The sequence below is a fragment of the Corvus hawaiiensis genome, chromosome 16, assembly GCF_020740725.1.
Source record: "Corvus hawaiiensis isolate bCorHaw1 chromosome 16, bCorHaw1.pri.cur, whole genome shotgun sequence".
Classification (NCBI taxonomy): domain Eukaryota; kingdom Metazoa; phylum Chordata; class Aves; order Passeriformes; family Corvidae; genus Corvus; species Corvus hawaiiensis.
The window spans coordinates 359,929-384,854 of NC_063228.1; the positions used below are offsets into that span (position 1 = coordinate 359,929).

Genomic DNA, 24,926 nt, shown 5'->3' on the forward strand with positions numbered 1-24,926 from the left:
TCCTTTCTCTTGATGTGAATCTTTGTTTTCCTCCTTGTGAGTAAGTCAGCAGCAGATGCGTGTTGACTAGAGAATTCTGGAAGATCTCTACCATGATGAAATTTAAGATTTTAATCATTTGCCCTGTGAATTTTTCCACTGTCATTCAAACTTAGCATTAAAATACTGATATTTGAATGTGGGAGTCTAGTTAAAATTCTCCCTCTGACCAATCATTTGTAATGGGCATCAAGTTCACAAATGTCACCTAACTTTTGTATTGTGGCTGTGCAGGACACAGCAGTGGGAAAAGCTGTATTTTTGGCGTTACATACCTGTAATTTGCGAAGTTGTTTGATGGCTTCTTCCCGACCTTTATTGGCAGAGTCAGCCTGGCTCTCCAGGTCTTTAACATCCATCTCCAGCTTCTTTTTGGCAGCAGCTGCCAGGGCACGTTGTTTCCGCTCATCTTCCAGTTCTGTTTCGTATTCATGGAGCTGATCATTAAGGAAAACAAGTTCAGTCTAGGAAAGTCCTTGGGCACTCTTAAACGCTCTGTCTATGTCTGAATAGTGTATACAGATCCCATATCTCTGTGATTTCCCTGGCAGATAGATTTCCATTTTGTCCCAAAATTAAAGGTTTTTGAAAGAACTCAGCAATTTGGGTTCTGTATTCGTGGAAATACGTGTGTTACAAGAATAAGTTTTATCCTGTCTGTTTTCATCTCCAATGCTTTTGTATGCATTCAGTGTACCTTGGGAAGACAGATATATCAGAAGTTGTCTTTTTTCACTTGCACTGAGAATACAGGGAAGGTGATCCTGACTGTGTAAGAAATAGTAATTCGTATGTTTTATACTGTATTGGTTGTAGATTTATTGGTAACTGTGCATCCCCTACTGAAACAGGGAAACCCCCCTGCCTTTTACAGTACAATAACCCTGTCAATAACCCTTTTATTTTCTTCTTATTACTATTTTTCTTTTTAAATCACCAAGTACAAGGCAATGTAATGCTTTTTTCTCATTATAGTTAGTGAGGTGCTTGTAATAATGGCATTAGGTTGGGGCCTTTCAACTGACTTGGTTAGATATTTACAAAGGCAATAGTAGAGAATGGTACCTGTCTGAGGAGTTGTCTTCTCTTCTCCTCATTCTGTTCATCTCTGGCTTGTAAATCTCTTTCAAACTGGCCTTTCAGGGCCTGCATGTTAACTTCCAACCTGAGTTTGGCATCTTCAGCAGCTTGTAGCTCATCCTCTAGCTCTTCTAATTGTGTCTTCATCTCTTCTACTTGCTGTTCAAGGGTCCGTTTAGATTTCTCCAATTCATGGACCTTTCAAGCAATGAGAATTTAATAGACTTGTTACGAGAAATAAAAATAATTCTAGTTATACACAGTACACCTGCAGTATAGGCCACATTTGAACCAGCAGCTGTGGAAATAATTTACACTGAAAATGGTAAATTAGCTTTATTTTGTACACTTGCAAAACTGTCTTAAAATAACATGAGATTCTCTTTATCCCAATCTTTCATTTCTAATCTAGTCAAATATCATAATTTAATTTATTTAGTATTAGAAGTAATATAATCACATCCCTGTAATAAAAGAAGTAATTGGCAGTGCATAAATGGAAATTTGGCAGTTATATAAGTAAATATAAGGCAGGTGGCAAAGTCAAATAGAACTAATAAAATAAGATTTGCAGAGTTTACAATTTCAAAGAAGTGTAATAAACCAGTTACATTATTTAGAATCTCTTTAATGTTTTTCCAGTCTTAGAAATCAATTAGAATCTTCATGCTTGAAGTTATGTTAAAAATAAACATAGCTTACAGTTACTTTGCCAAGTCGCTTGAAAGTTTGGACACAAATGGAATAACCTTTGAATTCCGTATGAAATATCTGATCTTGCTGAATGGATTTGTGTGCTGCAGAGAATTTCCCACACTGAAAACAATGATCTCTTTTTTTAGCTGCTATTCTAAGTTATTGTTGTGGAGATTGTTCTAAGGCCAAAACTTACATTCTTGCCAACATCGTCTTTGGAACTAACAAGATCTTCCATTTCAGCTTTCAACATTTTGTTCGTTCTCTCCAGTTCTTCTTTGGCTTCCAAAGCCTCTTCAAGCGCTCGAGCCAATGACAAAGCCTTTGTTTCCTTTTCTCTAGCTTCAGCTTCTGCTCTGTCCCTTTCATCTGCATATTTTGAGGAGATGTTCTTCTCTTCAGCTAGCATCTGTAGAAAGGTAGTGTCAAGATAGGAAATCATTAGTAACAGGGTTTTTCTATTGCAGCTGTATTGTCAGTAGTTAATGACAGGGTAGAATCTCTACTTTTGATAAAGGCATATAAATACAAAATTAACCAGTGTTTGTATAATTACATTTTAGTCAATTTTTTTTGTCCCTTTATCCCAGTGGACACTCTGTGAGTTCCAGACAGGTGATAACACAGCAAGGGAGAGTCTTAAGTCCATACCTGATCAAACTTCTTCTGTTTCTTCTCCAGGTTGGAGACCAGCTGACGCTGGTTGTCTAAGTCTACCACCAGGTCATCCAGCTCCTGCTGGAGTCTGTTCTTGGTTTTTTCCAGTTTGTCATAAGAAGCAGCCTTTTCCTCAAACTGTTGTGTGAGACTTTCAATTTCCTTCTGAAGTTTCTTTTTGCCTTCTTCCATGAATTCTACTGTGCTAGTAAATTCCTGTATCTTCTTCTTAGAGTCAGAGAGCTGAAATTTGAGTTCAGAAGACAAATCTTTGTAGCTGTGACAACAAAACTTGGCAGAGAGACAAAAATTGGCCAGGAGACAACTAAGACCTGGAGCTTTCCTGGTTTGACTTGTGTGAAGCTGGTGACGAGTTACCTGTCACCTAGCCTTCATACGATGAGGCAGAGCACAGTCCTAGGATGCACATACAGGCCTTGTGTGCAAGACTATCTGTGGAGCTACCTTGCATTTGTATCTGTCCTAGGGATGACACTTTAAAGGACAGGGAGACTGCTGCCTCCATTGTGGGGCACCGCTGGCACCATCTGGGCTAACAGCACGAATTCCCTGAAGGTCCGTGTGCTGTGCCAGGATAATTCTACAGATCCTCTGGAATTGCTAACGAAACTCTCAGTGATGGAACTAACGATTTAACTATGGCACTGATACCTGTATTGTCAGTGTTGAAATATGTCTCTCCAGATTTTGTTTTGCTTCTACTTCTTCATCCAACTGCTCCTGCAAGCTGTTCTTTTCATCCTCCAACTGGCGGAGTTTGGTGGACACATTTAGCTTCTGCCGTGTTTCTTCCTGAAGCAGCTCCTACAGTCACCACATCAATTGGCAAGACAGTCATTAGTTTAGGTCTTTTTAGAGTGCATTTTATGAATATTGTAGGTGAGCTGTTCTTGGATGCAAGTTTACCTGTGTATCTTGTAGCTGAGATCCTAAGGCTGCCACGTCTTTGGTCAATTTGATATTCTTGCTTTCTGCTTCATTGAGCAAACTCGTGACGTTTTCAACCTCCACCTGTGAAACACCACAGAGAATAAACTCAGTTATTTTGGAAAACTTCGTAATCTTCCTCAAACTTTAGATTCCTTGGGTTTGTCTGAAATCTTAACTAATGCCATTTTTGTCTAGTTTACTGTAGTATTTATTACTAGTCATATTCATGACTATTGACAATGAATTGCAAAGGAGAATGGGGATTTTGGGTGGATTTTCCTTCCTCTTCCCAAGTTTGACAGAAGTTGATGCATTTTGATTTTATTTTCTTATTTATCCATCAGCTTAAAATTGTAGATAAGTGAGCATTCTCCTTTCATTGTCATCTTTTCTGAGCACCTGTGTTTAATTGCTGTCTAATACATTTCCAAAAGCCACATTCCTGTCAATTTTCCTCCCCACCCAAAAATGAACAAACAGAACAAAATTGTCAGCTCTGCATCATGGTCACTGAATCAGTGATGGCATTACAGACTGCAACATGTACAGAGAGACTAAAAGCTCTCAGTTCCAGGAGATAGAATGGTTGTAGTTGATTAATTGTGTGATAATTGAGGTAGGAGTTTAAGGACAAAAAAAATGGGCATTTTGGCTGCAGGGCCATCATTCCTCTAGATATCCCCTAACAGGACAGTATAAACTGGACTTCTCAGTCCCACAGTGTCAGAGCAAAACATCAAACTCCTTCCTACCTGTAATTTATGGACTTTTTCATTGAGTTCTGTCCGAACACGCTCTCCCTCAGTGTATTTGGACTGTAAATCCTGCAACTGCATTTCCAGCTTCTTCTTTTTGTGCTCCACATCTTGTTTGGCCTGATTCAGGCTCCTGACTTCATTAGCCAGATCAGCATTGTCTTTCTCCAGTGACTGTTTGGTCTTATCCAAGCTTGCTTTAGCCTACAAGTATGTGAAGAAGTGAAGAAAGGTGAACTATAAGAGGAAACCATGTTTTCTAGGAGATAGTTTTCGGTGAGATGGATTTCTGTTTACCCGTTTAAATTGTTCCAGCTGCTCTGTGAGCTCTTCCACAGCCTGAGTGTGCTTTTGCCTCATCTCCTGGACCTGGGCTTCATGAGTTCGAGTCTCCTCCTCCAGAGCTCTCTTCAGCACCGTGACCTCCTGCTCCCGCTTTGCTCTGGAAGGTGACACACATCAGTGGAGCAGCAGTGGATAAGAGCATTCCAGCCCTACTGCAGAGTCAGTGGACAGTATTGTACTGAGCTTGGTGACATTTCTTTTTGCCCCTTGTGCTACATCTCCATACCTGAGCTCCTGCTGGGTGGCTGTGGTATCCAGAGTATCCTCAAGCTCTGTCTTAAGAGCCTCCAGCTCTTCACCAAGGTCTCTCTTTTGTTTTTCTGCTTTGTTTCTTGCAGCTCTTTCAGACTCCAGGTCTTCCTGGAGATCAGAAATTACAGATTCCAATTCACGGATCTTCTTTAGGGCATTGTTCTTCTGAGTAGTTTCATCTTCAAGCCTTTTTGAAAAGAGAGCATTTCATCTTATAAATTAAAAAAGTAATAATGACTTCACTTTGAGAAAGTATACACTAAAGATTTATAGGTTCTGTGCAAGAAAGTGCCAAAGAAAGGGGGAACTGATGCAAAAAAGATCAGACAGCTGTACTTTATCTGAATGCAATGTCTGGAGATGCTGATCAGTTGATTCAGCAAGTTTTGGTAGAGTATTTTCCCTCTTAAATTTATACAGAAAATCCACTGATATTCTGGAGTGGATCAAGGTCAGACTCTTAATTTTTGCCTGTTGCCTATGAAGTAGGTTGTTACATTTCATCATACTTGACAGCACTGCCCTTGCTTATGGGAAGAGGATTTTTCATTGGTACCTGGAGGTAATTTAATAAAATAAATTATTTGTCTGTGGACAAGCAATAGCATAATTATTTTTCACAAAAGGACATTTGGAAAATGGAGAAGCACACGGAGGGGATGAACTGAGAGATGAGATTCATGGCTGCAGCTTCTCAGTGTCTGGGAAGGGGCAAGATGTGTTCCAGCCTGGGCTTTCCACCATGTGCAGACCCAGGAGTGAGTACCTGGCCAGAGCAGCCTGCAGCTCTTCCTCCTTCTTGGCCAGTTGTGCCTTCAGGTCAGCAATTTGTGCCTGGAGCTCTGCAATCTGCTCGTGTAGATCATTTGCCTCCCCTTCCAGCTTCCTCTTAACTTTGTCCAGTTCTTGTCTGCTCTTCTCTTCCTTCTTCAGCCGCACTGAGAAAGGAAGGATTTTGGTCACTGGACTGTGGTAGTGGCAGGAGTCCTTAATCTGACCACAAACTTAGGCAAAAAATGGTTCTGACCTCCAGTGTGGCCATACATTTAGCTACAAGTCACTGTGTTTTGGAGCAACTTGCAATGCCTTATTTCTAGCCATCCTAAAGAAGCATTTCTTTATCTTTCTGCAAAATGAGCATTTTTCCCCCCTCAATTTTCTCTCTACTTTTTTGTATGTAAAAAACAAAAGGTTTCTGTGGTTTGGCACCATGGGGATTTGGTGATTCTCACCAAATTGGCTTCAGCATAAAAAATTTGGAAAACACCACAAAGATTTTTTAGAAGTTCTCCCCAGATTCTGTTTAGGTGTTTTTGTTCTGTGCCAAGGAAAAAGAAGAAATTCTCAACCCCCCCCCAAGAAACTATTGTTCATGTTACCTTCAAGTTCTGAAATCATAGATTCATGTTTGTTCTTGAGCTTTGTAAGATTTTTGGCTTTTTCTTCTTCTTCTGCAAGATTTGTTGTTAGATCACTTATTCTTTCCTCAAGGAGTTTTCTTTCCTTAAGAAAAATAAAATACTTCTGTTAGCAAAAGTGTCTGTCATTGGTGATCATAAATCAACTCTTTGCCAACCAAAACTGTCCAAGAGACTGTCCTTTTATGCTGTCTTTCTTTAGATGGTAGTGATAGATTTCAATTTTTCAGTTACAGAGGAGCTATGGAATGGTATCTATGACTTCCATGTTCTCTAAGCTGCTGCTCTTAGAATCTTGTGCTCTCTGATGGCTGCTAAGTACAGGGCCCAGTTCACAGGAGCATTCCCTTTTCAAAAGTACTGGAAAACATGCGTATTTCCAGTTTTAATAATGAAGTTTGGTTGAAATTAGTTGAAAACCAAGAGAATTATTTAGTCTGCTCTTGGACAAGAAGACATTTCTTCCACTGATTGTGCTTGACTGCTGTGGATATTTTGCTTGAAGATACTTTTGCTACAGCAGATCTCAAACACAGTAGTTTTAAACAATTTTGAATTGTTTAAATGAGCACTGAAAAATTATCAGAAATGCATTTGATATAGGCTGGACTGATGGCCTGGTGTAACTGTACATCCATGAGATTAGACAGTCAAGAGTGTTCCTTTTGGTCTAGTAGAAGAGAAGGTTTTCTCTCAACTTTCACTACTTTCAGAGTAAGAAAGTGGACTCAGAACACTTACTTTGCTTAGCTTGTTATTCTGATCTTCCATTATCAGAATATCATCTTCCATTTTCTTTATCTTGCTATCTGCTGCTACTTTTTCAAGTTGCAGTTTCTGCCTTGCAGCTTCTTCTTCTTCCAGCTGTTCCTCAAGGTCCTTTGAGGGGGAGAAAAAGAAAACCACAAAACATGAATTCTGGAAATAAAATACCACTTATATAATTCTTAAGAAAGGCTTAATGTTTATTACTGTATGTTGTAAACTTTGTTGTTTTTATTAAGAACTAGATAGTCTGCAATACTTGACAACATAGAATGAAAGATTTGTTAAAATAATGTTTTAGAGAAAAGATTATTTAAGATTGAGATGGGGAAAATGATAACTCTGGAGGAAAGAGCATCAATTGGTTGTCCTTACTTCAGTGGCACAGACATATATCCTACAGAGGGTTGTGTAGCAAGCACTGTCCTAGGATCTGAGGTTTGCCAGTCTCTGTTGTTTGTCAGTGACATCCAAGTTATTGTCTGTATTTGTCACTTATCCTTCCTTACCAGCATTTGTTGTTGCATTTTTTTCTTCTCTGCCTGCAGCTGCTGGCTGCGCTCCTCCTCCTCCTCAATTCTGGCTTCCATCTCATGCAGGATCTCTTCCAGCTCTTGTTTCTTAGCAGCTAAACGGACTCTCATCTCCTCAGCCTCAGCATACAGCTCAGTTTCTGCCTGAAGCTGCTCTGCCAGGAGGTTCTTCTCTTCAACAAGCTGCACAAATGAAATGGAGAGGAAGTTAAGGCTTGGAGTGCAAATTGGCTGTTTCACTGGACAGTCCTGGGGTACAGGCAGGCAGCTCTACCACACATTTTTGTGTGGATGTTGGGCCTTTACTGAAGTGACTGGGAGCTTTTCTGCACTGACCTGTTCTGGACCATTGCTACGAAGAAATACGTGAGTGCAAAGGAGAGAGACACCTTTATTATAACAGCTTCTAGACATGGTAAAAGAACAGCTAGTGTTTTCCAGAGGCTCAGAGCTGTAAATCACCTGTGAGTGTTTCTGTTCAAGCTCCTTCAATTCACTCTCTGCTTTTTGTTGTCTTTCCTTAGTTTTTTGTAGTTCTTCGTCCTTGGCCTGCATTTCTTCCTCTTGGCGGGTGACTTGCAGCAGTGGTTTCACCTGGAAACAGAAAGGTTTTTCAAGAATGTTTCCTGTCAGTATTTGTGTTGCTGAGCATGGTGCTTAAAGTACTGACTGGCACTAGTGGTAGTGCTGCCATGGCTCAAGACTGGACAAATACTGTCCAGCCAAGCTTGATGTGAACACCTTTAAAGCCCCGAGCCTCAGCAGTGTTGCTCTTGGCTGTCTCTATGTTAATTCCTGGGGCCTTGTGAGCACCTCTGCCTCTGATAGTGTCACTTTTGGAATGGCTCCAGGCCTGTTTTAATCCCCTGATAATGTACAAAAGCTACATCTTCTGCTTAGAAAGGCAATATGCACACCCAGGTGTGTGTTACTGCCTATTTCTCGTTGCAGAGGAGATTGCTATCAATCCAAGTAGTAAAAGTTCTCTGAATCCAAACTGAAGACCATTCATGAAACACCCAAGTCTCTTTAATAGGAAAATAGACTTAATTTGCATGAGTGCCCAGCACAAAGATGTTTAGTGCCCCAGTTAGGAATTCTTGAGCTACTGGGTTCCCCATAGATCTATCACTTTGGATGTTCAGAAAATTCAGTTCTACTCTGTGTTCTCATTATCCACCCCTGTGAAATGATTTAATTTCGTGGCAATTAAAAAAGTCCCCAAAGATGCAAAATATTTTATGAATTTCTGCTTAACTGGATTGTCTTCTTCTCAAGTTAGAACTAACTTTAATGTTAATGACATAATATAACTATCCAGAGTATCTCTAATGCCAAATTTTGTGAAACGAATGAGGCTCTTGCCATCAGCTGCACTGGGCTTTGGAACAAGGAGCATGCCTGACACTATGTACCTTGGTATCATGTGCATTTCATTTCTTTTGGAAAACTGAGGAGAGATTTACTGATAGCAGTCACTCACTTTAGTAAACAGTCTCCACCACTGCCAGTTCCTCAGCTTCAGGTAAGCAGCACAATTTCTTTGGATAACCTTCATTGCAGTCAACTGTTGCTGTCTCTTGGCAAAGGCTCTGTGATTAAAAATGTAAAGCAAATTGGTTCAGTCTGAAAATAGAAGGTGTTTGCAAGGTACACACATTAAGCAAAGAAACTCTGGCATGAGAGTCTGCTGATGAGCCACATGGTTTGGGAAGTCTGGAACAAATTCTTTTGTTGCTTTAACAGTGCCTGTGCTTTCCTGAGGAAGGATGATAACTCTGGTTAGCTGTCTGGTATTTTATTTTGGTTTTTTTGGCTGTTTGCCTTCCATGGGTAGGCACAGATGTATAGATCTAGTTCTGGCTGCACCATCTTTCCAGAGTACACAGGGACTCAGATCTTGCACTGATCATCATTCTTGAAACATATTTCTTTGTCTGGCAATTTGAAAGCCTTGATAGTATGCAGAAAAAAAAGGCATTATTGTTGATAGTTTTGTGGTGTACATTAACTGAGATCATGCTAGATGATCAGTGCTCCACGCTGAAGCTGTGGAAGAAATTATGTTTTATAGATGCCAGGGGTGCTGCTACTTGTAGTGCATAAGACTCCAGTCATAGCTTAGGATGCTCCTCCTCCTGCTGGTACAAATATATAAATGTTTAAATGATGGGTCATTGTCTCAGCTTATTGTACAGAGGGGTGTGAGCAGCCTCACAATGTAACTGCTTCCCTGTAATTACACTAATCAGCCTCTTCTGGGCTGGAAGTGAAACCTTCATTGGACACGAGTTCTAATGCAGTATAAATAATAATGAAATGTCTCAGTATCTTCACTTTGTTATATGGAAAACTAAAGGCCCCTGCAGATACTCTGCTGCAGAAGACATTCTGTTTGTTAGCACATATTCTTACTTTCTTGCTAGGTAGCCTCGGGACATAGCTTGGAAGGCGATAATAACGTCTGTGATCTTCAGGTCTCTCTCTTCTTCCAGGTGAGCCAGAACACCAGTTCTGAAGAAGATTTTACTCTGTCCAATTCTGTACAAGTTGGGATCGAGCTCTAGTGCTTTGATCTGGAGGAAAACAGGGATATTTGTTAACTCCAGTGCTGAAGTTTAGGGTACTAAAAATCACTTCTCATTTCTGTTCAGTCTCAACATTTTTTATATAAGAAGTATAGACCTGATTATCAATAGGATCAAAAATGCTTTCCTCACCATGAGTATGCAAGCCTGCTTCCCATCCATGAATCCTTTAGGAATGGCATTTGCAGCGAGAATCTCATATCTGCCAAAAGATGCTTATGTTAGGGAGGTTGAAATGCACTGGACGGTTTTGTACAGACAGACAGGTGTCACAGCTCTACTGAACCCAGAACCGGGGCTGAGGGACTCGTACCGCTGGCGGAACTCCTGGAAGACGATCCTGTTGGGGAATCCCTGCCGGCAGATACGGATCCCTTCCAGGACACCATTGCAGCGCAACTGCTCAAGCACTAAATGGGCATCAAGTTTTCCAGACTGAAAGGGGAACAGAAGGTATTTTAGCACAAATTTACAAAAATGTCCATATATCTACGTTTGAAGACGTTGTTCAGCTCTGCCATGTGCAGCAAGCAGCTCAACAGCAATAATGTGCCAGGAGTCTGAAAACCAAGCATCTGAAATTTACCCTTTTTTCATGATTTGGAATGATGCAGCGGACAAAGTTGGGATTGGTATTCCTTAAGGTGGTCATCAGTTTGGTCAGCTGCTCCTTATAGAGTTGTCCAACAGTACGGAACATGCCTTTCTTGGTTTTTGAAGAACTGGGGAGTGAACTTTCACTCATCTTCGCCATTTGGTCCAGCCCAACTATACGGTCCACTGAAACAGAGAAGAAAGAATGGAACAGTTTATAAACTGTCCTTGCCTCACATTACACTCATCACTGGCATTGTTACACTGCAGCTTGCCAAAGAGGACCAGTATATTTTTTATGCAATAGAAGCCTTCTGACAAATGTACTAGAAGCCCTTTTGGGTAAATAGTCTACTTCTGTCAAAAATGAAAATGTGGATTTTTTTAAGTAGTGACAGAATGGAGCAACTGAATACCCAGGATATATTTTGTCCATGAATTAAATAGAACTGTACAGAACTTACATGAGAGGATTCATAAAACCTAACAATAACCTGTTTTAAATGAGGTCTACAATATTACATATTCAGCAACATTTTAACAGTGTGATGAATAATTTTTATTCAGTTGCTGAATAATATTAAGGAAATTTTTTGATAGTGCTTAAAACTCTCTAAAGAAATTTTTCATAAACATGTCTTTAGGACACATTATTCTTATTTCTTAGTTCAGTCTCTTCTATGCTTATCATGTTCACACTTGTGTGCTGCCAGCAAGGGATGGCTGTCAAAAAGTTCTGGTAGGAGTTTCTCCCTTTAAACCCCATCACCAATTTAGAGTTGTGATTCATACCATCCTTCCAAAGGTCTGCTACAAATTTGTCTGAAGACTGGTTCAGCAGAGCAGTCACATTGTCATTTAGTGGATCCATGTTCTTTGTCAGCCAGGCAGTTGCGTTGTAGGTAACCTGCAGGGAACAGTGAATGCTACATCAAAAATTTGTTCTTGATAAGAAATCTGGAGTGTCCAAGAACACAGGGCACTGTATCAACACAAAATCAGACAAATAATTTGCAAAGCTTTCTAGGGTTGAGAGTTGAGTATTTATTCTCACATGTACTAATGTCTTTAAAAAGTCTGCTTGCTAGAAAAGAATCCAAATTACTTGGATTTTCAATAACCTTGGTGCTGGTTATTTTTGTTTTCTTCTGAGCTTAGCACAACTATGATTTGCAAATCTTATTTCATGTGTTGTGTAATTAAAGCACTTAATAAGCCCATTTTGTAATTAAAGCCATGTCTCATCAATGCAGGTACCACAATGTTTCTCTTTGATCCTTTGGGTATCCCTAAGTCAAAAGAGCTCAATCTGTCCAGTACCTTTCCTGCATAGTGTATTATACAGAACTCTGTTTTATCCTTGAGTTGCTTGGGCTTCTGGAATTTGGGATGGTTGCCTTGTTCTTGAATTAGTTTCTCCACAAAGGATGTGTCAGTAGCCTTGGGGAACCAGCACTCTTCATCCAGCAAAGCCAGGACACCAGGAGGATTGGTCTGCAACAGGAGCAGTATCAGATCAGAAACATCACAAGCAGAGGCAGAGACAGAGCACCACATTCTTTACCCCTGAGGTTACAAATCCTTCCAGGAAATAAAGGATCTCTTGTTGTACTGACACATAACTATGTAGTATCCCACCTACAGAGAGATAATCTTACTGGTCTTTCGATCAGCTCAATGCAAGGTTGCAGGTCAAGGCCAAAGTCAATGAAATTCCATTCAATGCCCTCTCGCTGGTATTCCTCTTGCTCCAATATAAACATTGTGTGGTTGAAAAGCTGCTGAAGTTTCTCATTAGTGTAGTTGATGCAGAGCTGCTCAAAGGAATTGATCTGTGAAGAGGAAAAAAGTGAGTTCATAATGTTAGAAAGAGGCCTTTAAGAGTGAACTTCAATGATAAGATAGTATTTGCTATTTTGTATTTCTTTTTGCATTTTAAAGTAATTACAATATAAAGATCTATATCAGTTTAATCAGCTTGTGTCCGCAGTATATACCTCAAAAATCTCAAATCCAGCAATGTCAAGGATCCCCAAGAAAGAAGCTCCTTGTCTTTTTGTTTTATCGAGAGCTTTGTTCACACGAGCCAGGATCCAACGGAAAAGACGCTCAAATTTTGCCTTGGCCAAAGCTTCTATGGCAAAGTCCGCCTGGAAAAGGTAAGAGGAGATGGTAAGTGAAAGAAGAAACCCACTTAACTGTTAATTTCTGAAGAAATGAGATATAAAATGGACATTTCCCTTTATACAAGATGTAAAGAGAAATAGAAAAAGGGAGAATAGCTTCAGGAGAGCTGAGCAGAGTGCATGTGGTACCTGCTCTTTGGTCTGAGCTTTCTGGACAACATCTCGTCCAACCTTGATTCTTGGGGTCAGAATAGATCTTGTGAAATCTGTCACATTAATCCCCATCAGGTGGCACACTTTTTGTGCAGCTAGAATAAAAAAGTGAGATTTTATTTCAGACTGAATTGCCTTTTAGCAGGTCAGTAAGTGTGAATATGAGTAGCTCAGCAAGTATGTGGAGTTATTTATATTCTTTAGAAGCTCCTCTATTGTACAAACAAGAGATGACACTTGCCATAAAAGTAACATTTGTGATCCAAGCAACAAATTCACCATTCATCAATTTATAGATTCAAGATTACTAGAAAAGGTAATGATAACTGAGCTGATTTTAAGGATGGGTTATATTTTAAAGCCTGAGAGCTAAATAGGAAATAGCAATTAAATAAAAAATACTGATAAAGAGTGCTTATTCAGTTGCTATTTTATTAATTTCTTAATGTTAAATAAAATTTTGAAGTGGAAAATCTTACCAGTATCATCTGGCATAGAAGCTTGATCAGTGTTTCTCTCCTTCTTGAAGACAATATTACCCAGTTGTAGGACAGATGAAACGACCCTCAGTATAGCTGTAAGAGAAACAAGTAATATAAATGAGGACCAGAATGGCCATGTTTTGAAAGCTCTGTTCTCTGCAATAACATTCTGTTGCCTGTGATAGTTTGTACCTCTCCGGAAGGAGTTAAAGGACTGTGCCATAAACTGCAGGAGTTTGAATGCTGTTTGAGCAACAACCTCCATGTGCAGTGGAGTAAATGCGCCAGTCTGGGAACACCAGCACCTCAAGCTAAGTTAGGCTGGCCCCCCAGGCAGATCCCCACATCTCAGGAACTTGTCTCCCACTCAGTGCCTGTAGCATCTTCCCTGCTCAGTCACTCAAGAGTATTTCTGTGTTTAAAATAAAAAATATATCTGAATTACCAGCAGCTTCAAAAATGTGTGGCACTTCTGAATGTCCAGTTATTCAGGGATATATGGATATTTTGTTGTGCAACTAAAATCAAATCTGTACATATCTTTGAAGGATTAGTGTCAAAGTACAGAAAAGTAATTGACAATGTTTGATTATTAAAATATATATAAATGTGATTCCACCTAATCTTGGGTAGTAAAATCTACTGATATGTTACAGATGAGGTTGTATGAATCTGGGGAGTTCTGTTTGTTTATCTGATAAATTTACACAGGAGAAGGATACCGTCCTAATGGGCTTCTGTTTTAGAGCATGAAATCAAAGGGGTTCAGACAGTAACATAACGACTCCTGCTGCTGCAGTGGAGAATGCTGCCGTCCACACCACTACTGTCAGGAGAGCAGACCAGTGTGCACCAGTAACATCATCTAGATTGACCAAGGCTGGGGTTTTGCTCAACATCCCTCGGTCACTGATGCAGCTGCTGCAGCTGCTCCAAGGCTCAGGCAATGGGAGGATGCTGCTTTTGCCACCAGGTGTCACTTGGGACGTGGCAATTTGCATCCGAGGGCCCTGCACACTCCCAGCGGCACTGAACTAAAAGCTGTGCAGGTGGATGTCTCTGGCAGGCCTACATTTTCTAGACAGTTTAGTTGTTTCATGCTCTTTGCTTTTATTCCTCTTTTCTCTGAATCAGTGAGTACATATGAGTTATTTGAGCCTGTTCCATTTCTTTAAAAAATAAATCAGATTATTTTGCAACTTTTTCATGCTAGTTGTTGGAAAGTTCTGAAAAATAGCTTTAAATGGCCATTACTGTTGATAGAGCTGGCTTGGACTCAGTAATCTCTTTTTGGATATGTAGGGAGTTCCAATGAGAAATATTCTCTTTCATAAACAAATTAGCTTTGCAAAGTGATTATTCTGGACAGAATTAACCTCTGCATTTGCATCTCTATGTAGTGTCACTTGCAGATGTATATCTTGAATATCTGTATATACTTGAATATCTTGAATACAGTGTTGATAACAATTCTCACATGTCTGTTCCTCATCAGTAAAGCCCATAATTTTCATGGCTTCCAAGGTCTCCTGGAACATTTCATCATCTTGCTGAGAAGGAATAGGCACGTAGCCACTAGATAGAAAGGTGTAATTGTTGAAGCTTTCCAGCAACAAATCATCTAAAAAGAAGAAGAAAAGCTTTATTTAAGTGCATCTACTTAATGCTCTTGGTTCATGAATTCTCCTAAGGAACAACAGAAAAACCCACAACATTATCACCAAAGGAAGATTCTGCTTGTATGAGGAGTTTAGGGTTTTGTGGTGCACAAATATTTTCAAAAGAACTATTTTAGCAAGCTTGATGGTGTTAAGTTTCCAGTTTTCATTAGTGACTGGGGAGCGTCTCTGCACCTTGGGGTAATTTTGTGTCCTATGGACTCAAATCTGAGCCATTCTTCCCCAGATTCTTTTATTTAGTGCCATATGTAACCTACTCAGAATTATGCCTCTGCCTGTGGGGATTCAGGTAATAATAAGAATGAAACCAGGCAACAACCAAATTGGGCCAAACTTAACAGGCTATTCAACCCTATTCTATGGCCACCAACAGATTCTTAGGTAAGGAACATAAAAGCCAGTTATCAATCGCTTTATACATTCTTTGGCAGTGATTGAGGGAAATATGTCATATTTGAACCGTGATGTTCCAATACATCTGAAACTGTGGCTTTCAGAGTGTAATATGTTCTGTGGCAAATACATTCTCTTAATTTATTTTAAAACAACAAGCCGATATGCTTGTTGGAACCCACAGTTTCTTTTGTGTAAAGCAATTAATAACTCTTCCCAATTTTCTTCTTGAAATTATTCAAGATGGGATCTGAATGAGTCTACATCTCCTGTAAATTTAAATATCCTGTAAACTGCCTCAAATAGGTGGACATGAATTGATGCTTTCGTATAATTCACTTGAGAAAATTACTTTCTATAGCTAAAATTCATAGCTATTTCTATGCCTGTTTATTTATAGAAAGGATTGAATGACATATAATTACATAAATTAAGATAAATACTTAGGCAAGCCATTGCTCAGACTATTCAGTGAGATGAGAGAACCATTAGTAAGGAACTTACTTCTCATTTGTTCAGAAGCTCCAGCAATCAAATAGTAAAAGATGTGAAATGTTCTTTCATCTTTAGCCTGACGAATTGCACGGGATTTTTCAAGCAAATCTGTTTGTCAAGTGTGTTAAAAAAATTTCCTTAATTGTGCTATCAGCCTCAGAACCAGCAATAGCATTGTCAAAGTATTTGCCACGAGCTTGTAAAACACTAATATATGTCTAATTCTGTGGCAGAAGCTCTGGTAATGGTATAATGCTTACCACAAAAAGCAGATCAATTTTGTACCTCTTATTGCAGGGTAAATACTGGTAATCATGGCAGTGAGCACAATAGACCTAAATGCTTCTAAAATCAGAGTATAAAACTAATATTATCTATATCACAATATAACTCACAGCACTTTGAAAATGAAGTACCAATATAATTCTTTAATCATAAGGTGGGGCTGCTAGAAAAAGAGTTCTTGAGGTGAGTATTGTAGGTATAAAAGCAATAAAATCAAGTTTTATTTATGAACCATTTTTGTGACTATAAGCTAATAAAAATGAAGTTTGCAATAGTGTATTTCAATACCAGTCAGTGATTCACTCTTTAAAAGCTAAAGTGCTGTAGATAAAACTTCAGTTAAGACCAAAAATGTTAAAACATGACTTTTTCTAAAGATCAGCTGTCAAAATAAGAGCAGAATTATAAACTGTTGCTTGATGCTATATTCAAGGGATAAGGTCCTTCTTTATAGCTGCATCATTCTTTCTCATTTATTGGAGCAAGAAGCTCCTTCTGTATGCAAAAATGAGCAGTGCAACACGGAGGAAACTACCTGCATATTAATATGTTCATTAAAACATACTACCTCATAAACAGCCAAGGGAACAGGCAACATACTTGACAGACAAGGTCAGACTGAGCTGAATTTCTCTGTACATTTTCCCTGAAAAAGTACATCACGGTTATTGATATACAGCTCCCTGCTCCGGGTGTGTAATTTGACACAGCAGTCAGTATTTAGCATCCAGGCAAGACGAGTTCTCTGGTCATGAAAATGTCCCTTGCCATTGCCTAAGTTACAGTTTGTCCAGTTTCTGAAGCTGTATTTGGGGAATAGCTCCCTTTCCCATAGCTGAGAAAACAGCCCTGAAAACATAAACCTGAGAGCAAGACAAACTGAGAAGCTGGTATCAGCACAAACAGAGCCACTTCCTTCCCTCTTTGTTTATAGCAGCCTCATCAGTATTTGCCTTTCTTAGACATGCAATGAGCTTGTTTATCTTACTTCCTCTCAGCCTAGTGCAGCTCACTGAAAAGGATACAAGTCTCTATGTTTGCTCCGACAATGTAGCCTGTCACATCGAAGTTGATGCGGATGAATTTGCCCTGTGAATGAAAAGAAGATCTAAATTGGGCTATTCTTTCAGCTTATGCCAGGTTTTCTGACTTTAGCCAGTATTTAGCCTGTTTCATAAGATGTGTGCATCATCCTCCCAAGAATAACATGCTTGACTCCCTCCTGCTGGGACAACCTGTGGAACAGCCTGAAAGGAAGTGAACTTCTCTGATATTCCCTCTGTACAGATTTTCCCCCACTTTGTTCAGGCACTTAGAGGGAAAGGAGTTCTCCCTGCTGGACTAGGCTTTGGAATCAGGGGTAGGACAACATCTTTGTTCTACTTTGATTTCCACAAAGTCAGTGAGGGAACAGCCTTGGATTTGTGTAACTCACTCTGCTAAGGTTGGCCCACATGGATCCCTAAAATTTGCAAGGAGAGAGCAGAGGTGGGAGAGGAGGGTCTGCAGGGAAAACAGGCATCTGCCAGCACTTGCAGGAAGAAGTGTCATCAGATAATGACAGCTCTCAGCTCACAACATTCTAACTCAGATCTGTGTGACTGGTTTTTTCTTTCTTCTCCATTTTCTCTCCGTTTTTTCTCCATTTTCTATTTATTATCTTAACCAGGACATAACAGACACACCTTATGAGATACATACATACTCAACAATGGTGCAAAGAAAATGGAAGTACAGATTTGGTTTGCAAATATTCTGAAGGTGGGTATCTGCTGGAGCAGAAGGTGACTCTAAAAGGTCACACATAGACTGCTAAATTGTGAGAGACAATGTTACTGTCAAGTTTGAGCCTGATCTTTAATCTTCTGTCAAGCCAAATTCCTATTTAAGAGGAGAATTCTAAACTGTTTTTAAGGGATCAGTTTTAAGGCTCTCTTTAGAGAGAAGCACTGATGGGGACCACTGTCTGTACACTGGCTTTTAAAAGGTGTTTTACCTCCCCCTCCACTCCAGACCGACCTGGATTTCTCCTACTTACGAATCTGGAGGAGTTGTCATTCTTCACAGTTTTGGCATTTCCAAAAGCTTCAAGAATAGGGTTTGCCTGTAGAAGCTGTTTTTCCAGCTCACCCTAAAATTCATTCAGAAGCAGTTAACACTGAACTTCGTAATTACTTACCTGAAACCAACACTTGTACACAGGAGAGAAAGGTGAAATCTAAGTTAAGTCTCTATTTTTTTTGCTGAATACTGCATTTCATGTGGATTTGTTTTCATTCTTGATTAATCTTTGTGTTTATCTATTTGTGCAATTGACTGCTGCCCTGTATACATGACCCTTTTCCAGCCCTGTTGCCTGTGACAGATCAAATTCTATTAATCTGTTTAACATCATGACTGGCCTTCCTTAAAAAAGAGGGTCATTCAATGTCAATTTTTTCTTCCAGTTTAGTATAATTTTTAAAAGGGATATTCTTAAAGGAACCTCTAGCATGTCTTTTCCAAGTTAGTTTATTGAGACCCTTTGCTAGCAAATGACAACGTAATTAGAATAACTTGCCGAGAATAATTTTAATGTAATGCAGCACAAAGCTACAAAGCAGATTTCATCAAGTCTATTAATAATGATCCATGCAAGGCTACTTAGGTTAAATATGGAATTGCATTGATTTATTTCAAACTAGGATAATGAATTCTCATGCAAACACACAAACTTCGTATTATATTGTTAATTGTGATTGGTAATTGCTAAGGAAACAAATCATGCAATGAAACAGGCATGCATTTAATTCTATATATTTACCTAATCCTATTTCTAAGCAAATCAATGAAGTTGAAAAAATACTTTGAATATGTATACAGCTTTTCAGAACTCTTCATTCAACTTTGTCCTATGAGATCATTTACATTCACATTTACTTTGCCACACTATTCTTTGAATACTACTCCATGGTAACATGCATTATTTCAAATAACTCACCTTGAAAAGGAAAATGTCCTTGATAGATAATATGATATAATTTAAATCATTTTAATTGGAAATTAAGGCAATATTTTGTTTGAATCTAGGAAATAATTTGGAAAATGAAAGCGCTCCCAATTAATGTGCAAATCTGGTAACCTTTTTCTAAATGTCACTCCTGAATGTCCTGTAACTCCTATGGCAATGATGAGAGCTACCTCAGCAGTACCATTAAAAAGCTTACTACCCAAGAGTTGGAGGAGGAAGGAAGGAAAGTTTCCAAACAAGTTCATACAGGAATCCTAGAATAAGTAATGAATTCCTAGAAGTCCCTGAAGATTCTCTGTACTGAGCAGATCTGTCCAGTTACTCTGTGTAGATTAAAAACTCCAGTATAAGCAAAGGGTGTTGCTGCAATCAGATGGTGACATCTGAAATAATACCTTGTCTGTTAAAATGAGACAGATACCACCTGCTTCTACTGAGAACCGAACTATGCCATAAACCTGGGTATAAAACTATGGCTCCACATGGCCAGCACTGTGTGCAGCTGTAAGTCCACCAAACTCCACAGAGGTGCCTATGCCAACCATGAATTAATTTTTTTTTTTTTTTTTTTTTGCAGAGAGATTGTCAAAAGAAGTACTAAATTAACTAAGAGGCAACACTGTCATAGCTGAAGTCTGAGAGGCAGCAGTCAGAATGGGGCAAAAAAGACTGCATGAAAGAAAATAAATCCCATTTGCCTGGCACAGAAACACCAAGAATACGCCAGCTAACCTGCCTGGATTCCCAAAGCATCGCTATGTGGTATGCCACACAGAGAGGAGGGCCTGTAACACACCTGCAGACAGGTGCTGCAGTGGGAATTGCTCTGTTACATGTCACAGCAGCAAGTTAAGAACATGCTGACCCTTGTGGTGGTGCACAGTTCTCAACAGTTACACGGAAATGCAAAATTCCAAGCAATAACAAATGGAAAGCATGCAGCCAAACAAATCAAACACTGTGAGGTTTAGGAATTATTTCACAACAGTCCTAAAAAGTTCAACCTGAAGCACAGAAAGCATTTGGGTATTTCATTCAAAAACCACATTGTTTCATTTCAGGCTGAGCGGCTCTTCCAGGATCGTGGGAAATTTAATTCAAACTATGGCAATTTGAACACACACAGAGATATAGAAGAGGGTGATATTTGAAAGATGACCCAGCCTGTGTCAGACCTCATTCTTTACCATGGAGCCTGACACAGTTAGGCTTGATTTGTGAGAGCATTTGGTGCTATTGTTGCTTTTTATCATATCATACAACATATTTCAACAAAATCTCTCTTAAATTTTTGAGGTGCAACAATAGCATGCAGATCTACACTCAGTGCCTTAAACACACATCAAACAGTCTAAGTTACTCACGTAGGCAAAAGATGGACCTTGCTGTATTGAATAACATGGTATAAAATAAGTGTCAGTATAATTTCTATTAGACAGACATTTTTATTGTTTTTCCTCTATTAAAATAACCAGTACACAGTTTCCATGCAAATAAACCAGAAATACAGACATGAACAATCTATTGCAGACATACCAAGGGCACAAATACCATTAACATACATACAGCATTTTAACTGAAGAGAAAAAAAGCCCTGAAACAAAGGGATGGGATTTGGATCCAGTCCCAGGTTAGTCTCTCAGGACCAGACAAGGGCAAATATTTTTATGATAAATCCCTTATTCTTCTCTGGTGCATTTTGTTATTCATTATATTTTAATGACTGAAATTGCAGTGTCAGTAGTTCTAATCACTGAATTACTATTTGTCAGCATGGTACAGAACAAATTAGACTTTCTCTCAGCTCCTCTCTGATGGATATTTGCCTTCAGGTCTGTCTCAGGGCAAATTTGATCCTGAGATTCACGTAATTCCCCAGAGGAGTCAGCAGCAACTGCAGTTAGGGATGGCTTTGGCACCCCATGTTCATTTCCCCCAGACACTGAGCAGGATCTCAATAGGCAGAAATAATTTTTTTTGCATAAACATTAAACATTAGTCTTGGACTGTTTCCACTAAATTTAATCACAGATTTCTAGAAAATACTACTCAAAAGGACATCTACTCCTTCCCCTGCCCCAAATTAGAATCTCCTGTACATAAAAGCCCAGCTATTTGTGGTGGAAGAGGGAGGGCTGCATATCCTGTGCTCTGCTGACGCATGGGCAGGGGCAGCTGCAAGACCCAGCACAGGGGTGGTCATGAGATTTTACTTTATTTCCCCTTTCCGTACTAATTACTCATCTTGGACCCAGTCTTGTATTTGAGACACGATGAAATGTCTTCCTGAATTAAGCCTGTATTTTGTCATAAAAGTGAATTGCTTCATTTTTTTTGCAGAAGTTTTGAGTAACATTGGAAAGGCTGGAAATGACATAGGACCTGGAGTTGTATCACTGAGAAGAGCAAAGACAGCTGAGGGCCTCAGCCATGGTAATGATCTCCAGGAACTGGGCAGGTATATGGTTCAAAGTAAGAAAATGAACTTTAGTCTCTCAGGCAAAACTATTACAAATTTTGAAGTCACAAAGTACTTATAAAAAATTGTGCCTTTCAAAATTGTTACCTCTGACAGAGCAGTAAAAAGAAAAGACAAGTTTTATACTGGGACTCTTTGCTAGTTAGTAAGAAAACTTAGTAACGAATCCAATCAAAACTTTGGAAGTTTAAATGCTGGTATACATTTTTATGATGCTGTTGGACAATGTGTTAGTTACCAGCTTTCCCACACTTCTTACTTGCTAGAGGTCAAGGGTAAAACAAGGACTCGAGCCCTTGCAGACTTCAATGCCTTCATGCTGGCATATAAATAGGTGCTATGCATATGGAAAGCTATGAATATTTCTGTTCTCCCTAAGTACATTCGGATTTGATGCCTAAGATGGTGTCAAACAAAATTTTCTTTCCATAAACATAGAGCTGTGACGTAGTTGTGTACACTTAATATGTTGACTGTTTGACAAGCCACAGTCCCTGACTTGCACAGTCACCTCAGCACAGCCCTCAGAGGCCTGAGGGAGAGTTGGATATGGAAGAGCTCACTTACAGTGACGCTGGTGTCCTTTTTGCCCTTATGTGAAGAAGCAACAACAGCCAGGTACTGAATGACCTTTTTGGTATTTTCTGTCTTGCCAGCACCAGATTCACCTCTGAGGGGAAAGAAAATAACACAAAAGAAGGTAGGTAACCAGTGGACTCCTTCTGCCGTGTAGATGTGTGTAGTATATAAAAACAGGACTGGAGGCCACCCAGCTCAGTTCTTATTTACCCCAGAACACCATCTCCCAAATCCACCTGACTTCAGCCTGCAAAGAATGCATTATCAGAGCTATATCTCTGTCCTGGTAGTATTTTGAGTGGACAATTGGCTATTTAAGGGAATTCTAAAACATGATGCATTTTTGAACAGCAGTTCATCTTGCTTTGGCAGCATCTGAACACTTCTGAGAAGTGGAGCTGGCAGGGAATCTGCTTATATTTAAGATCAAAAAATACAACATTAACTATGATGTGGTACAGCAGTAAAAGAAAACATCAGCAGTAATACAATGGTTTTCTCTTCTGAAACTCTGGCATTAAAGTAGACTAACTACAGATGAGGCAGCTTGATCCTGCCTCATCTGAACTTTGTTATTCAGATGCTCCCTGAATTCAGTGGGACCCGGAATGGAGCCACCTGAGGTGTCCCTGCTCACTGGGTAATAAAGGACATCATGGGGAGATGTCTGACCAGCAGAACTGGCATCCCAGCTCTGCTCCATGCCCTCAGTGTCCCTTGGGAAGCAGGAAGGCAGTAACTTCTTATCTCTTGGAAGACTTCCAGGTTAAGTTTATTTACAACTCTTAAGCCCTCTCTTAAAGTAAAAGAGTGGTTTTCAAAGTACAGATAGACAGTCTTTTCTCAATAGAAATTTCCAGCCAATTTTCCTCTCTAATTGTTACATTACATCATCTTATGTCTTTCAGATACCTCTGGCTCTGATGATTATATGGACAAAAATGTTTTATACTGTCTTGCTCAGCAGTCAAAAAGGGTGGTAAAGTGGGTGTGGATGTAACAAACGATTTCTTTCAACTGAGCTAGTGCTGTGAGGAGAACAACAATCTAAGTTGGACCTCTTCTTCTTTGGATCTAAACTAAAATTGATTTAAAAAAATAAAAGAACAATACATTCAAAAATCCCAGAGATATTTATCAGCTCTTTTGAGTCTGAAACTTTTTAGCTGGATCCACTGCAGTTATGCTTCTTTTCCTGATTAGGAAATGCAAGAGTTAATTTTCCCTATAAAAGAACCAGTGATAAATGGACATGAAAATATGGAGAAGTGCTGGACAGAACTTTCAATACAGAATGACATTGATGTAAACCTTAGGAAACCAGAAACAATTCCTGCCTGAGGTACGACATGATAAGAACTGTTTCTTCTGGCTTTTAGAGTTTGAACCACAAATAATTGAGATTAATAGATTCCTTTTCACAAGACCTGGGTTAATTTGCACAGTTTAGAGATTGGATTCATCTCTGCCTGTGCTTCAGTACTAAAACATTTCTATGTTTTATTGATAAAAATTAAGTGTCCTGGGAACAATTCCAAACCAAGCACACCAATTTGAAGACATATGCATACAAACTTTTCAAATAAATCTACCTTACAGCTTTGTTTCTTTGGAAAAAAAACAACCAAAACAACTTTCTTCAAACAAACCCTGGGCTTTGAACTATTCCATTTTATTAAGGGTTATTTGTAGTTCATCACATCATCATTGCATTTCCTTTCTCCCAGGGCAACAGTGCCCATCATTTGGCTTTTCCCTGAATCCCTGTGAGTATTACCATATATGGCATCATTTTACTTGTAATTATCCCATCATACCGTAATGCTTAAGTTACTTAACATTTAGTTCTGTTCTTTCATCCTTAACTCTTTGCTTCTGCAGAGGCTGAGGGCTTTCCTGTTTTCTGCAGATAGACTTTGGGGCTTTAACTTCCTTTTGAAACAGACAATAAAAAGTTCCTCAACATGATATACAAAACACACAGAACCTCAACCACCTTGGGTTAATTAGAAAAAAGTCTCCAAGGTCAATAAGTAATGAAGAGTAATGTCTACAGCAGATGAATACATCTGATTTTCAACATATCAGATCAGTCATAAATGTCCATGACAATAGACAGGTCTGATAAACAAGTATCCATTAAACAACATTAGTAGCCCTCATACTCTGAAAGATGTATCACAGCCATATGACAACATCTGATTTCATCTCAGTGATGAAATGCCATGTGTCTGTAAACCAACTAATGAGGAGGCATTGACCCCTAGGTCAGGGTCAATGCCTCTAAATATCAAGACGTTTACCAAGAAAGACCCAGGAGGAGAAGATCATGTGAATCTCTTAGGTCACTTCACAGGTGGATGAAATTGTTCCTAGAACTATTGAGTTGCAACAGAATTGGTCATGCAGAATGGGTTTTTTCTCTGCATCTGCCTTGAAGTACTATAATTTCTGAGGTGGCAGAAACAACTTCCATTGTAGTATGAGAAATCCCACCTGCTTTAAAATCTAC

The 24,926-nt window shown here is 39.2% G+C and overlaps 1 protein-coding gene and 1 long non-coding RNA gene across 7 annotated transcripts in view; one reads left to right on the forward strand and one right to left on the reverse strand.

Annotated features, from left to right (window-relative positions):
* MYH11 (myosin heavy chain 11) overlaps positions 1 to 24,926 on the reverse strand; it is a 55,658-nt gene that overhangs the window by 7,980 nt on the left and 22,752 nt on the right. For 3 of the 4 annotated variants that reach the window (XM_048321077.1, XM_048321080.1, XM_048321079.1), the window contains exons 5-35: positions 22,403 to 22,505; positions 20,721 to 20,741; positions 18,385 to 18,477; positions 17,372 to 17,435; positions 16,071 to 16,169; positions 14,972 to 15,115; positions 13,492 to 13,587; positions 12,989 to 13,107; positions 12,671 to 12,823; positions 12,332 to 12,505; positions 11,994 to 12,167; positions 11,466 to 11,580; positions 10,666 to 10,859; positions 10,393 to 10,514; positions 10,212 to 10,281; positions 9,907 to 10,067; positions 8,975 to 9,083; positions 7,954 to 8,085; positions 7,468 to 7,674; positions 6,935 to 7,072; positions 6,155 to 6,278; positions 5,542 to 5,713; positions 4,750 to 4,962; positions 4,476 to 4,620; positions 4,176 to 4,382; positions 3,400 to 3,504; positions 3,145 to 3,297; positions 2,467 to 2,715; positions 2,012 to 2,224; positions 1,105 to 1,317; positions 315 to 476 (exon numbers count right to left, since the gene is read on the reverse strand). In XM_048321077.1, the coding sequence (XP_048177034.1) occupies positions 315 to 476; positions 1,105 to 1,317; positions 2,012 to 2,224; positions 2,467 to 2,715; positions 3,145 to 3,297; positions 3,400 to 3,504; positions 4,176 to 4,382; positions 4,476 to 4,620; positions 4,750 to 4,962; positions 5,542 to 5,713; positions 6,155 to 6,278; positions 6,935 to 7,072; positions 7,468 to 7,674; positions 7,954 to 8,085; positions 8,975 to 9,083; positions 9,907 to 10,067; positions 10,212 to 10,281; positions 10,393 to 10,514; positions 10,666 to 10,859; positions 11,466 to 11,580; positions 11,994 to 12,167; positions 12,332 to 12,505; positions 12,671 to 12,823; positions 12,989 to 13,107; positions 13,492 to 13,587; positions 14,972 to 15,115; positions 16,071 to 16,169; positions 17,372 to 17,435; positions 18,385 to 18,477; positions 20,721 to 20,741; positions 22,403 to 22,505 (4,444 nt within the window). The remainder of the gene's footprint in view (positions 1 to 314; positions 477 to 1,104; positions 1,318 to 2,011; positions 2,225 to 2,466; positions 2,716 to 3,144; positions 3,298 to 3,399; positions 3,505 to 4,175; positions 4,383 to 4,475; positions 4,621 to 4,749; positions 4,963 to 5,541; positions 5,714 to 6,154; positions 6,279 to 6,934; positions 7,073 to 7,467; positions 7,675 to 7,953; positions 8,086 to 8,974; positions 9,084 to 9,906; positions 10,068 to 10,211; positions 10,282 to 10,392; positions 10,515 to 10,665; positions 10,860 to 11,465; positions 11,581 to 11,993; positions 12,168 to 12,331; positions 12,506 to 12,670; positions 12,824 to 12,988; positions 13,108 to 13,491; positions 13,588 to 14,971; positions 15,116 to 16,070; positions 16,170 to 17,371; positions 17,436 to 18,384; positions 18,478 to 20,720; positions 20,742 to 22,402; positions 22,506 to 24,926) is intronic. The other variant, XM_048321078.1, reaches the window with a different exon arrangement.
* LOC125334325 overlaps positions 22,451 to 24,926 on the forward strand; it is a 28,935-nt gene continuing 26,459 nt past the window's right edge. For all 3 annotated transcript variants that reach the window (XR_007207118.1, XR_007207116.1, XR_007207117.1), the window contains exons 1-2: positions 22,451 to 22,535; positions 23,323 to 23,756. This is a non-coding gene — a long non-coding RNA (uncharacterized LOC125334325). The remainder of the gene's footprint in view (positions 22,536 to 23,322; positions 23,757 to 24,926) is intronic.